The 14,286-nt window shown below is 38.2% G+C and overlaps 1 protein-coding gene across 1 annotated transcript in view; it reads left to right on the top strand.

Moving 5' to 3' along the window:
- The window catches only part of CC2D2B (coiled-coil and C2 domain containing 2B), a 36,149-nt gene that overhangs the window by 473 nt on the left and 21,390 nt on the right, over positions 1 to 14,286 (top strand). Inside the window, exons 2-14 of the mRNA XM_060275201.1 lie at positions 1,910 to 1,978; positions 2,077 to 2,092; positions 3,338 to 3,404; positions 3,952 to 4,031; positions 4,277 to 4,357; positions 6,359 to 6,451; positions 8,290 to 8,473; positions 9,097 to 9,233; positions 9,343 to 9,468; positions 11,445 to 11,542; positions 12,704 to 12,844; positions 13,577 to 13,637; positions 13,973 to 14,094. Coding sequence (XP_060131184.1) covers positions 1,910 to 1,978; positions 2,077 to 2,092; positions 3,338 to 3,404; positions 3,952 to 4,031; positions 4,277 to 4,357; positions 6,359 to 6,451; positions 8,290 to 8,473; positions 9,097 to 9,233; positions 9,343 to 9,468; positions 11,445 to 11,542; positions 12,704 to 12,844; positions 13,577 to 13,637; positions 13,973 to 14,094 — 1,275 coding nt within the window. The remainder of the gene's footprint in view (positions 1 to 1,909; positions 1,979 to 2,076; positions 2,093 to 3,337; positions 3,405 to 3,951; positions 4,032 to 4,276; positions 4,358 to 6,358; positions 6,452 to 8,289; positions 8,474 to 9,096; positions 9,234 to 9,342; positions 9,469 to 11,444; positions 11,543 to 12,703; positions 12,845 to 13,576; positions 13,638 to 13,972; positions 14,095 to 14,286) is intronic.

Below are 14,286 nucleotides of genomic sequence, written 5' to 3'. Positions count from 1 at the left end.
GGAGGAAACGGTCCAGCTAGTCAGAACTGCGGGCGGGGGGCAAGGGGGGGGGGAAGAGATTGAGAAGGAGTTTCTGTTTTTGACGAGAAGGGTGCGTGCCTAGCGGTGCATTTCTGTGCTGGGGAAAAGCTGATTGTTCAAGCTTTTAACTAGCAATGAGCCTTCTCAGCTTAAAAAAAAAAGAGAGGGGAAGAATAAGATTTTGTCTTACTGCATTTCTATTTTCTAGGATAACTTCAGTCAGTAGAGCATGAGACTCTCCATCTTGGGGGTGGGTGGGTTTGAGTCTCCTGTTGAGTGAGAGATTCCTGCATTGCAGGACTGACTAGATGATCCTCGCTGGTCCCTTCCAACTCTACAGTTCTGCAATTCTAAGAATTTAGGACTTTCTGGTTCTAAACTACTGGACCATGTTTATTGGCAATCCAGAAGCAAAACTCCTGTTCTCAGAACTTGCTGGTAGTAAATGCGCCCACTTCTCAAGTTCTCAAATAGGGCTTCTCAAGTTGGGTGCTTATTTATTAAACCTGTTTGCATTCCATTGTTATCTTGTGGCAGCCACTTGAAACAATATTGCTTTCAATGCTTGGTCGCTGTAACAGACCTGGACAACTATTTCATAGAACTCACAAGCCCTTAAATGTGGCCTGCCAGGTGATTGACAGCTGCCGCTCAAGTGTGGTTGGTATATGAGCTGTGGTTGACTTGGAATGTTCCAGGTTACACAGATCTTCTGTAAGCACATCAACACACACTTCTGCATTCTACACCTGCACTCAATGGGCAGAAACATTCTTTACTAGGCAAAAGAATAAGATGAGCCATGATAGACACAAATATGTGGAATGGAGTAAAGATGGACTGGTTTTTACATTTTAATATTCTGCATATTTTTCCCAGTTTCCTTGATGACCAACTGAATCCAGTTTTTATATAAAATGGATCCTGACAAAGAATTAGGAATATTACTGGATAGAAAAACAAAGGCAAGCTATGAAAACTATTTTAAAATGTTTACATTATTACCCAACTACAATGCCCTAATATTTGGATTTGTTTATCAGTTTTTTATTCTAGATAAGATAGTGATCATAATAACCGGCATATGTTTATTATTATACCCCAAGAATGTACTACAGTTAACAATTAATATGGTTATTCTGAATTTCTTATAAGACTCTTACAGATAATAGACTTAAGTGTATTTTAAAAACAAATACATATAGATTATGGCTGCATTCACACAACACTTTATTTTGTTTTCCGGATATTTCCCTAATGGTTAAAATCTCAGGCAAGCAGATGCCTCTTTGGAGGTGAAGGTGTGGTTGCTTACTGATTAAAACCCCACCTCTCTTCTCCCCCAACTTCATACATCAAATGTAACAGATTTGTATAATAGACTCTACAACCTGCAAATAGAGGCAATGCACATACTTTTGTAACCCAATAAAATCTTTAATAAAAATTATTTATAAAAATCCTGAAATTAATTGTTATTCATAACAACAAACAAAATTGTTATAGTGAACATCCCTACGTTGCAAGAAGCCTAACCTTAACAATATAATCAAATATTTTTAAAGGCAGCATATTTATTTCCCAAATTACCCATCTACATGTAGTCCCTCTTATTTATTTATTTATTTATTTACCACTTGACTATGATAGTCTCTAAACGGTTTACAATAATTCAATATAAAAACTAAAAAATTAGTTAAATTTATAACATGAAATGCTTGGTGGAGTAAAAAAATAAATCAGTAGGCGCCAAAGGTTCAGTTAGGAAGGAGTTCCCTAAAACTGACTCCATCATTCTATGCAAAACCACCCTTTTATTTACATTTGTTTATGAAGTTGTGTATCTTATAGATTATGATTTTAGATAGTTTTCTTTTTTATTATCCAGAAAGAAAAGGTTCAGGGAAGAATTGCAAGGAAAAGTAAATCTTTACACAAAAGAAGTATCAGTAGAAAGGTACGTTCATACATTTTACCCCATCACATAGCACTGAAGCAAGAATTTGGAAAGCCTTTGCTTTTAATTTTTTCTAAAAAATATTCTCTTCTCTACAGTGCTTTCATGGAAAATGTATTTTCCCCCAAATCAGTTTTATCTTGAAAGTGAAATCTTAACTGCGCAGTGCCATTTTAGTGCACGCGTGGGTGAAGATATAATGACATCAGAGTAAGTTGCTCTAGTCTAGACCAGCTTTCTTCAATCTGATACCTCCAGATGTTTTGGATTACAATTTCCATCATTCCTAACCAGTGTGATCAATGGTCAGGGATCATGGGAACTGTAGTCCAGAGCACCTAGAGGGAAACACTAGGTTGGAAAGCCAGTATTAGACATTAGGAAGTGAGGCACTTCAACTAAGGTTGCTGTTTTTGTAATCATTTCATATTATAATATTTGGTTTTGCATTCACTTCAAAGACTCATTGGCGGAGCACTCAAGGGCTTTGGGGGCCTTTCTCTATTTTCCTTTAGTCCTTCAGAATCTCTCAAAAGGCCACTTTAGAAGTTCTAAATACAACAAGAGCCATGGTGGAGAAAGGGGGTGCGGATCCGCCCCAGGTGTCATCACTGGGGGAGGTGTGACAAAATGACAAAAATATGAGTTGTTTTTTAATGGGCTCATGAAACTTTTTTGTTCAGTCAATGAATGTAATGTGGCTGGCACTGGGCACCACACTGTGGGGGCCGTCACTTACCGCGGGGCCTGCAGCATGCCTGAGCCACGTGTCTCTCCTGGGAGTGACGTAGTGGCTTGGGTGCCTGCAGGCTCTGTGCTGCCTGAAACAGCAGCGTGGGACTTGTGTTTGCCCTCCACCTCTCCCTCAGCCACCCTACAGCTGAGGGGGAGGCGGCGGAGAGGCTCCATGCAGTGCGCGCCACCCCCATGGGCGACTTGCCCCACCCCCAGCTGCAGGACGCGCATGCCGCACCTGGCACCCGAGCGGCTAGCTACTCCGCTGAGCAAGAGGAAGTAAAATGGAAATTAGATTTTGAGAACTCCGTTATACATGTGGATACATTTGTTGAACACATGGGACATCTTGGATCTTGGACAATTAAATGTTTATATAGCAATGTTATTTTGTTTCTAATATGAATATCATTCTTCTTTGTTTATTCCATTTACTATCGGAATGATGGCATAAACCTTGCCTGCAGGCTACATCACAACTTGAAGTTTTTGTAGGCTGCTCACTAGTAAACATTTTGGATGGGGTGATGGTATATGATGTAGAAAGCTGGAAAAAAACGAATAAAAATGTGAGGGAATAGTTTTGATCATTTCCTTGCAACTTTTCTCTTTTGTTTAATGTAGCAAACTGAAGATGACATACATGTTGATAGAAAACAAAAAGAAAGTCCGGACCAAAATCCACAGGAAGGTAGCTCAATGTTTTTACTCCTTACCAAGTGGTAATATATCACAATGAAGTTCAAGGGCATTTCCACAAATGTGGCTCAGATTAAATTTAGATGTTATTCAATCGTCAAACCTGCATATGACCTTTTCCTGTTTTCATTCTGTTCTAAAGTACTGTAACAATATTAGCACTTGATAAAAAATAATACAGATTATTCTAATGTGCTAAAATTAGAATATTCTAATTTTAGATTTTTGTCAACTTTTTGTGCAAATGTTGCAACTAGAAATCATGTGTTTTGTGCATTTTTCTTGTGCAGTGAACTAAATGCACTTTCATTTATAATTTGCACTTTAAGGAGCAAGCTTGAAATGTGAATGTATGACTCAGATAAATAATACTTAATCTATTCTAAATCCTTCACAAACTTTGAAAAACCTACTGGATCATTGTCATTTCCTTGAGAATCCAAAATTCTCTATATGAAAAGTACTACAGAAGATATCCTGATAATATTCAAGTATTTTATTGCAAAGTGTGTTTGAAATATCTGTGCTTTTTATAATAGCTGTGGCTGTAGAAGAAAAACAAAGTATATTAACTGAAGTATTACGGGATAGAGTGAGAGGGAAGTTGAGAACAGTTAAGGTAAATAGTTTTAATTGAATTTTGATTTAGCATTCAAATGAAACGTAACTTATTGTATGTATGATTCCATAAATGACGGAAAGTTCAACCAATTTAAAAGACTCATCATTTCTCCCACACCAATTGGAGCACATCAGAAAAAGAAGTTAAGTGCTGAATATGGAAAGCCTGCATTTTATCTCGGTTCTTGTTTTCTCTTTGTTTAAAAAATAACAAGAAGCACACTAAAATATCCTTTGTTTTAGGCTGAACAAGAAGAAAAATCTTCTGACAAACCGTACTCTGATACTAAAGAATACCAACACAACTCTGAAGTGACCACTGAGGTAATAAAATATTTGTAAAATTGCTGCCAACACTGATAAGCTTTTTATATTCAACTTGGTGCAACAAATTCTAATATGAGCATATTTTTGTAGAATGTGTGATTCTGGTTATTCCTGCCATTACATATAGAAAACACCTTAATCAAGAAGATGGGTATCATTCAGTCCTGAATCTCTTCTCACTACTTTTTTTTAAAGCACATCCCCCATCCCCTCAAAAAAGGATCCTGTGAACTGACATTTTAAGGAGTGCCAAGAGTTGTAGCTCTGTGAGGTATAAACTACATTTCCCAGGATTCTTGGGGGTGGGGGCGTGTGTGCTTTAAATGTATGGTGCATATTCAAGAATCTCTGTATCGGAGAGGAGGGGAGGGGAGAAGCAAGAGGGAGATGCTTGCCACTTGTTCCTGTGGGACTTGATATCCTTCCGCAGGGCCTGCAAAACGGCGCTGTTCCGCCTGGCTTTCTGTCTGGGCCCAGTTTGACCCCCCCCTCTATGGGACCCTGTCCCAGTTCCTGCCAACCTAGCAGGTTGAAAGCAAGTCAAAGTGCAAGTAGATAAATAGGTACCACTCCAAGCGGGAAGGTAAACTGCGTTTCCATGTACTGCTCTGGTTTGCCAGAAGCGGCTTTGTCATGCTGGCCACATGACCTGGAAGCTGTACGCCGGCTCCCTCGGCCAATAACGCGAGATGAGCACCGCAACCCCAGAGTCGGTCACGACTGGACCTAATGGTCAGGGGTACCTTTACCTTTACGGGACCCTGTAAGTTACCTCTTTGGCCCTTTTATCAGCTCATGTGGGACCAACATGGATAGCTGGCCCTGATTAATACTTGAGGTTCCCGACCCCTGTGGTTGTAATTTCATGGGCAGTCATTTAATTTTATCCTGATTATAATTTTTAAGCTGTATTTTAATCAATTGTTTGATTGTGTTTTAATGTATTTGACATTTGATGTTAGTCGCCCTGAGCCCGGTCTTGGCCAGGGAGGGCGGGGTATAAATAAAAATTTCCTTTCTTCCTTGCTTACTTACTTACTTAAAAAAATAAATCTCTCTGGTAGCTCTGTAAGCTAGAGCTTCTTCTTGCTGCTGCACAAATTTGAAAAAAGCCAAAGAAGCATTCTGCTTCCTCAAGCAACATGATCTAGAGGTGTTTTAAGTTGAAGTTGAAGGTCAGCTGGAGAAGACTGAGAGATAGGAATTACCTTTGTTTACAGAAAGATTGGCATGGACCCAGGTGGCGCTGTGGTTAAACCACTGAGCCTAGGGCTTGCTGATCAGAAGGTCGGCGGTTCGAATCCCTGTGACGGGGTGAGCTCCCGTTGCTTGGTCCCAGCTCCTGCCAACCTAGCAGTTCGAAAGCACGTCAAAATGCAAGTAGATAAATAGGAACCGCTACAGCGGGAAGGTAAACGGCGTTTCCATGTGCTGCTCTGGTTTGCCAGAAGCGGCCTTGTCATGCTGACCACATGACCTGGAAGCTATACGCCGGCTCCCTCGGCCAATAATGCGAGATGAGCGCGCAACCCCAGAGTCGGTCACGACTGGACCTAATGGTCAGGGGTCCTTTACCTTTACCTTTTACTCCCCTCTACGTTCAGACTGCTAAGATCTGAATGATGAAGAAGGTAGATGATTTTGGCAACAAAGCTATGGGCAGAGGTGTGTGAACTAAGGCATGATAAGGAAAGGCCTAAGAGGAAAAGGTTTCATTAGACAGGATGGAAATCAGAAGACGATGAACCAAAATTTAAGTTGAGAAAGATAGAGATGAATTGGTGGGTTTTTATATAAGAAAATGTGACTTGACTCGGTGAGAAGACTGAATATGAGAAGGAGGGAGGAAGGAAAACAGCCTCAGTGCTAGGTTAGATGGTGATGTTGTCAATGGATATGCGGGACAATAAAGGAAAATTAAGTTTTTGGAGAAAGAGAAGGCTACCCAGTATTTAGCACTACTGACTGATAATTATTCAGCTACATTTTAAATCTTAGAATGAAGTCTCCTTTGATGAGGGTTTTATATTTTTTACATCAACTTTTGAAGATTCCTCAAAGCCGAAAGAAACTGATCAGGTCATTGACCAGGTATTGCTATTCTTCTCTTCATACAAAGTGCATCTTTTTCTGTTGCATTATGATGCTGGAGTGTCTTGAAAGTCTTCTGTCAAATAGATGTCTAGTATTTGAAGTTGTTTATAGCTACAGTTAATTCACTTTCTCTGTTAACAAAGGAAAATTATGAAATAAGCTATTCAAAGGTTTTCTTCAGTGGCCCTAAACTTATATACAAAATAACCATATATCCTTAAACAAAAGAAAAAGAGTTTTTATTTCATTCATTTTCTTTTTTTCAAAGTACCTTGTACCATAGATTTCCTAGATATATTTGACCATGATCTAAATAAGTATTTGAATTCGTTTATAAACAATTGTCATGCCACTGGAGCTTTCTTTAAAATATTTAACTTTTTCACAGACTTTTGTTACACTTTCTAGTGTTGCAAAGACCAGTTGGCCACTTTAGTATTCTGCTGATCACTTCAAAGGGATGAGCTGGGTTGAAATTAGTTGTATACAGTATAGGTAAGAAAGTGCCAAAATGAGTAACAATATGGGCTGGGCTGGAGATTGCTTGTGAGTGAGCTGGAAGGAGAGAGATGCTTTGAGAACTAGGGACAAAAACATGTCTTGCTGTGTTCTGAATCCAAAGCTGTGGCTAATGGAGAAGCAATACTTTTTGAGCTATTACTGCTGTGAGCCCCTCTGCCCTGTGCTCAGGTTATATGTACTGGTATGTAAATAAAAAAATATATTTTAAAGACACCACAGTCTCTACTGACCTTCTTTCCAAGGAAATGGAGCCCGAGCAACACAATCCCTGGAGACTCTCACTGCTTGGAGAGGCATGGAACCATAATTGGCATGGCCCCAACTGTCTTTATGACTGTATCAGAGTCCTTAGAAGAAACATGAGAAGCTATAGAAAATGAATACAGAAGTTTATTTTGTTTTCAAGTGAATGAGAGTGAGGAAGACAGCATTTTGGATGAAATCACTATGCATTTCTTTCACTTGCTTTGTGAACAACAAACTGATATGTGTTTAAGCAGAGACACTGGGACAGGTTAGGTAGTTGGGCTACACAAAGCACCAGACCCTATATATTTGTTTTTCAACGAGATCAGAGAGGTACTTCCTGTTTCCACACACCTATGGACTAGACCAGGGGTTGTCAACCTGGTCCCTACTGCCCACTAGTGGGTGTTTCAGGATTCTAGGTGGGCGATAGGGGATTCTATGGCACAAGCTGAATCCTCCTTCCATCGAGCACCGGTGGATGGTGAGGAAATTTTACTATCAAGAAAGGTGCATTAGTGGGCAGTAGGTATAAAAAGGTTGTCTAACCCTGGACTAGACCATGCACTGAAATGCCCGCATATTCTGAATGTAAGCAGTATTGGTGATACTTCATTTTTGAAGTATTTGTGGAAAATGCCTATTCTCATAGAGATAGAAAATAGTGATCCAGGTACTGTATTAAGGAATCACTTATTTCTTCATACTTGGATACGGTTCATTAAACCTGAAAGTTGAAGTATGAGTTTTCTAATTCCAATGAAAACCGTAAAATATAAGAAAAATTGTGGCTATCAATGTTTATCCATTATAAATAATCAAAGGGTAACAATAAGGTGCTTCCTTTATTAGGACCTATTGAAAGATCAGAAAGAAGTGAGCAAACTGGTCCTAATAATGGTGTTTCAGCACTACATTAAACATACTGGACTCATAAAATTATAAAGCAATTTCTCTGGAAATTACCTATATCTATTCCAACATGTTTATGTAGATTGTTTCCTGTTGGTATCTGTCCCATCATTCTCTATATTTCTATCACACTTATTTTTTATTATGATTAACAGAAATCAATAAATGACAGCCTTCAAAATGTCTGTGGCTTAAACGAACAAGCTCCTTTGCTTGATCATGTGAGAGAAATACTACTACCAGAACTGCTTGAAGTAAAATCTCCTAAGTGTGAATGGAGTAATCTTGATAAGAAAAAACAATGGGACCAACAACTTTTTCTGCCAAGCACTTCCCCAGGTAATGTATGTTGCAAAATATGACAGTGACTTAGATCCTACAAATGTGCATGTGAACACACAAATGCACAGTAGCCTGTGGATAGTCTGATCCTGTTCATTTTCTGGTACAAATGCAGAAATGACTGCCACCCATCACCAGGTGAAAGGCCATGGAATGCAAGGAAAGTGCCTGTTTTCAGGTTAGCCCATTAAGAGACTAGTTCTTCGAAAGTCGGCAAAGTCTAGGAGAGGTGGGCTAGAGGCAGAAACTCTAAAGGTCCTAGAAAACTTTCAGTCCTTGTCAAAGCAAGTTGTTTGCTAGCAGCTCTGCTTGGTGCTGTGATAATAGACCTGCCTTGCTACATGAGCTTATCTGCAGGAGCAGAACAGGACACGTTTCGGTATCAACTATTCTGAGAGAGAAGGAAGGATTAGAGAGAAGAGCAAAAGTTAGTGAAAGAGAGGGCTCATTATAAAATTTGCTATATTTGGCGTAGGTGGTTAAGCAGTTCGTTTTGGGTTACTGTTGTACTTTTCTGGATCAGATTTAAATATCTGACCAACAAAAAGAAGAGGATAAATTAATTCAAGAACTTACATTCTACCTATATGTCACCCTAATTTCATAATAATTGTTCTCAGTTATACAGAGCTGTAAATTGCCAGACAATATGGCACCACGATTCCTAGAAGATGAAGGGTTTTATATTCCAAGAAAGCCTCATATATCTAGGAATACATACTACAAAATGGAAAACCGTCTTCTTCAGCAAGATGGGGTAAATATGTGCTGCTTAGTTCCTAAAAAGTTCTGTAACCTAAATAATATGTTTAAAAAGCAGATGACTTGCTTAATGTTGTTTGTGGTTCTGAATCATATTTATTAAGGGGAAAAACTGGTTTGAAGAAAGCGGGGAAATAATGTCATTGCCTTCTCCAATCAAACCATCAAGTTACTACAGAGTGTTTTTTCCTTCTGAGATTGACCCACGATTAAAGACAACATACAGGAAGGTTTGTTTGTTTTTTCCACTTTAAAAAACAAAAACACTTCCTTTTTAAGATTATTATTTTACTAGGAAATGCTTTCTATTCCTGGGCTAGAAATACTATGTAGGGCTGGGAGTATATTTTAGATGGAATTGTTAATTCACATCTTTACAACTAATTAAAGTTGAGGAAGCTCTCTACTGCACTAGGAGTTGTGCAGTGTACTACCAAAATGGAATGAATATATTTGAGCTAATATTAACAGAAATATATAATATCTTATGTTTTAGCTAAAATATTTTAATGTACTTCATTCATTTTATATACATACAGTACTGTACACTTAATTTATAGAAATAAAATCTAGTGATCAAATAAAATTCTATAAATCTAGTGATTGCTATAAATTAATTTGCTACGGAATCAAACACACATAAAGTTAAAGAATGGTCTGAAGGCACATAAGGCCATTCAAGCTATAGGTAGGGTCTGATTAGTGCATAAGTGTCTGGAAATCACACGTACTCTGTCTTAATAAAATTAATATTAAAAATGGTTCAGTTTATCTGAAGTAAGACTAATAGTCACTAAAGGTAAAGGTAAAGGGACCCCTGACCATTACGTCCAGTCGTGACCAACTCTGGGGTTGCGCGCTCATCTCGCATTATTGGCCGAGGGAGCCGGCGTATAGTTTCCAGGTCATGTGGCCAGCATGACAAAGCCACTTCTGGCGAACCAGAGCAGCACACGGAAACGCCGTTTACCTTCCCGCTGTAGCGGTTCCTATTTATCTACTTGCATTTTGATGTGCTTTCGAACTGCTAGGTTGGCAGGAGCTGGGACCGAGCAATGGGAGCTCATCCCGCCACAGGGATTCGAACCGCTGACCTTCTGATCAGCAAGCCCTAGGTTCAGTAGTTTAACCCACAGAGCCACCTGGGTCCCTAATAGTCACTAGAGTGACTCAAAATAAACACCTTTGATTTGGGTTGGAGGTATGTTTATTAGGCCTTTTTACATATGTAATATTTGTGCTCTCATGTAAAATACACCTTATATTTTTGTAGATGTGATAAATTCTTATACATATATTTAAGGCTGAATCATATAGGAACTCAAAAGTAGTAAATAAGAGTAAAAGTTAGTTTAGGAACCAAGAATTAAGACAGAAATAGTTTTTAGGAGAGTCAGTTGATACTAGAGAAGCAGCACTTTCCACAGTGTATACTTGCACACATTTTTGTCCACTGCTATCTCTGGTCAAGGAGGTTATGCAGTTTTTTTAATGTTGTGAAAACCTAGAAAACAAAGCAAAAACTACCTATCAGAGCCAAAAACATGCATGCCAGATGAAGTAATTCCTCATTCAAACCATATTCAACTCTGAAAAACTTGTAGCTTCACCTCAAATTTACTTTTTTTAAAACATAGGCAATGCAACCTCAACTGGAAAACTGCATCATAACTAAGTCAGAGGAACAGAGTACAATTTATCAACTGGATCTTAACATATCACGTATTGTGTTTAGCCATCATTTTTTTTTCAACTGTGAGCAAGTACTGGCTGCCAGGTTGCTTGACCTTTATGACTGCTTTCAACAACGGCAGCAGCAAAACGTTACTCTCTTGCTATCTGAAAAAGTAAGAAAATGCTTTATGTTACAGTTTTAATTATAAGGTATGATGTAAAAGGCTTTAAGACTTCAAGATGTCACAGCTTGAAGGCTTGGTGTCTTCATTCTGACAGATGGGCAGTAAAATGGCAAATGCAAATCCATGTAAACGAATGCATAGTGATGCATATCAGGGCAGGAAAAAACCAACAACCCTAAATATCCAGAAAGGATATTGTCCTGTACAGTGTGACACTTTCATTTTAAAATATAATAATTTTAAAGTCTTTCATTTTAAAATATTAATAATTTTAACAAAATACCACATGAAGTTATTCGCTAATAAAAAAAATAATGCATTTTAAATAAATTATTTTTTTATTACAGCTCAAAGCATTAATAAGTTCCACAAAATTACTGGAAAGTAACTTAAAAACAAGTGAGCTAAGTACGAAAACTTTGAAGGATTACAGATCACAAATAAGGTACCTATTTAAAATGGGGCAGGAGGAGGAATTGACCGTGGTATAGGTATATACTGCTTTGATCAATGCTGATTTCCAAGAGTGCAAAGTTGAAAATAGTGAGTAATCTGCATTGACTCAAAATCAATTCCCTGAGGCAACTGATTAAGCTGCTTTGAGGTTTTAACCACGTTGAATACCCCCCCCCCCAATCAAGGAGAAAATAAATTCTATAAATAAAACAAAAAACAAGCATCACCACCATCATTTCAATTTGTTTCCCACCCTTCAGCATCAGATACCAGGGTAGGTTATAACAATGTAAAATTCAGAAAAGTTAAAGCAAGTTGCAGTTCCAGGAATAGGGCGAGTGCTTAAAATATATATCTTGGGTGTCAAAGCCCAGGTAAAGGAGTGCATCTTCAGCATACAGTACGGTGGAAACTACTGTATGTACTGCGAAAGTACCACCCCCCCTTCATAGTCTGGCCCACCTGGTCTGAGGACTGGCCCATGGCTGAAAGAGGTTGCTGACCCCTGGTCTAGGCCCAGACCTCTCTTTTTTGGAACTGGGTAGCATGCGTTTGGTGGGCGTCAATCTGAATGGTGCCATGAATCCCTTCCAATTCTTGGGCTCCTGCATCTGTGTGGATAGAATTTACAGGCTTGCCAAACCAATTCCTTTATTAAGGTAATGACTTTGTCTGGTTTGTTAAGCACCATGATTAGCATATCCAAAGAAGTTGCTCTGTTCCATACAACTAATGGGTGGGATTTCCCCCACCCACCTACGCTGCTGGGTAGGAGAACATTGGCATCCTCTTGCCTATGAGCTAGAAGCAGGAGACACAGATACAGTATGTGGTGAGCCCTTCTATCATATGCTTAAGTTGTATATATGTGAACATAAAACCATCTATCCTGAAGACGCTACAGTCTCTGCTGACCTTCATTCCAAGCAAACCAAATTCTGGGCAAGTGCTGGAACCCCTAGAATCTCTCACTGCTTGGAAACTGGGGTAGTGTGTAACTATATTTAAAAAATATGTTAATCGCAGGGGAAATGAATGTACAATTTATGTCATGATTTTAGATTTTTGTTTAACAACTGGAAATCATTAAATGGAATTTTAAGTTTGTGATCAGTTTTTTTTGCTGCTGTTTTGCATTATAAAATACCAGAAATACTAGAATATTACATGACATAGAATACCAAAGAGATAAATGTTTAATACAAAGTATTATGAAAGTATGGAAACAAATAAAATCTCTACGGAGACAGCAAGGATTTGTCAGTTCTTCTGTCAGGCTGCAATTTCAAAAGTAAGTGGTAATGATTATCTTTCATATATGATTTTATATTCTTCAGGAAGATTTAATCTAGTCCTTGTGTGTTTGTAATATATTGCAGTTTGTTTGTTTATATGTACTCATAAACAGCTTGGTATCTTTAAAATCTCTAAAAATTAATCTAAAATCTAAAAAGACAAAAAGCAGGATTTTGAGTACTCAGTAAACTAACAGTATTTGGAGATCAAGGAGTATGTTTCTCTGAGGATATGATGTAGGGCAGTAGATTTTGTTGGAATGCTTAGGCCAGGCTTCCTCGACCTCGGCTCTCCAGATGTTTTGAGACTACAATTCCCAGCATCCCTGACCACTGGTCCTGCTAGTTAGGTATCATGGGAGTTGTAGGCCAAAAACAGCTGGAGGGCCAAGGTTGAGGAAGTCTGGCTTAGGCTGTGTGCCTCCATCTATGCTTAACCTGTATATTTGTAAATAAATTCAAATACAATATTACCAAATGCAATGGACCTCCAATGATTTCCTTCCAAAGGAACAAAACTCAGATAATAGCTGGAGAGGGAGAGCACTGGAGGGCTATAACTGAGTGTGAGAAGAGTGTCGGGTGAAAGAGGTAGCAAAAAGGCACTTTCTTTCTCTAGTTATATCCTCTTCACATTAAAAAAGGAGATGAATTGTACAACCAAATATCAGATAACATTTGAGCCTAAATGTAGAGGTTTCATTGTTTTCTTCCCATCTTTCAATAAGGCTGACATATATCTCAGAACTTGATGATTTTGAAGGCAACATATCAGAAGAGAATGAAAATGCTCCAAGAGAAGAAAGATATACTGATTTATCAAACAATTTTTCAGCAGCTGGAAGAAGACAGAAGGTTCTTAAGTTGAAGGAGTAGTAGAATAGTAAATCATTGTGCCATAGGAAAATGTGATTAGCACTGTTCCCTGTTGGTTTGTGCTCAGTTAATTTCTGGCGCTTATTATAGAAATCTGGTTGACCTTATGAATATTTTATATACAGTGTAAATTCAGAATTGCTCTATCTCATACATGCCACTCTAAGCTTTTTTAATTGGAATGCAGATATTGTGGTTTGTTTGAATATTGTATTGGATGCAATGAAAATACAAATATTGATTTCTAGGGATGCTTGGATTCAGCTCATACCTTTCAAACCGCAATGGACATTGGAGGGATAAATGAACCTCTTTTGGTGCCACATCTTACCTTTGTAACAGAAATAACAGCAGAAGACATGTGCCCTCTGTGAGTTGCAGGTTTCCTTTTTTTAGTTTTGCAAAGCACCTATTATATAAAAATGTATTTCCCCAGTAGTATAAATATTACTGGGGGAATACACACACACACACACACACACACACATTATATATATATATATATATATATATATATATATATATATATATATATATATATATATGAGAGAGACAAAGAGAA

The sequence above is a fragment of the Zootoca vivipara genome, chromosome 5 (genome assembly GCF_963506605.1).
Source record: "Zootoca vivipara chromosome 5, rZooViv1.1, whole genome shotgun sequence".
Lineage (NCBI taxonomy): Eukaryota > Metazoa > Chordata > Lepidosauria > Squamata > Lacertidae > Zootoca > Zootoca vivipara.
Note: the sequence above shows the minus strand (reverse complement) of the source record. Positions and strands in the feature narration are given on the sequence as shown.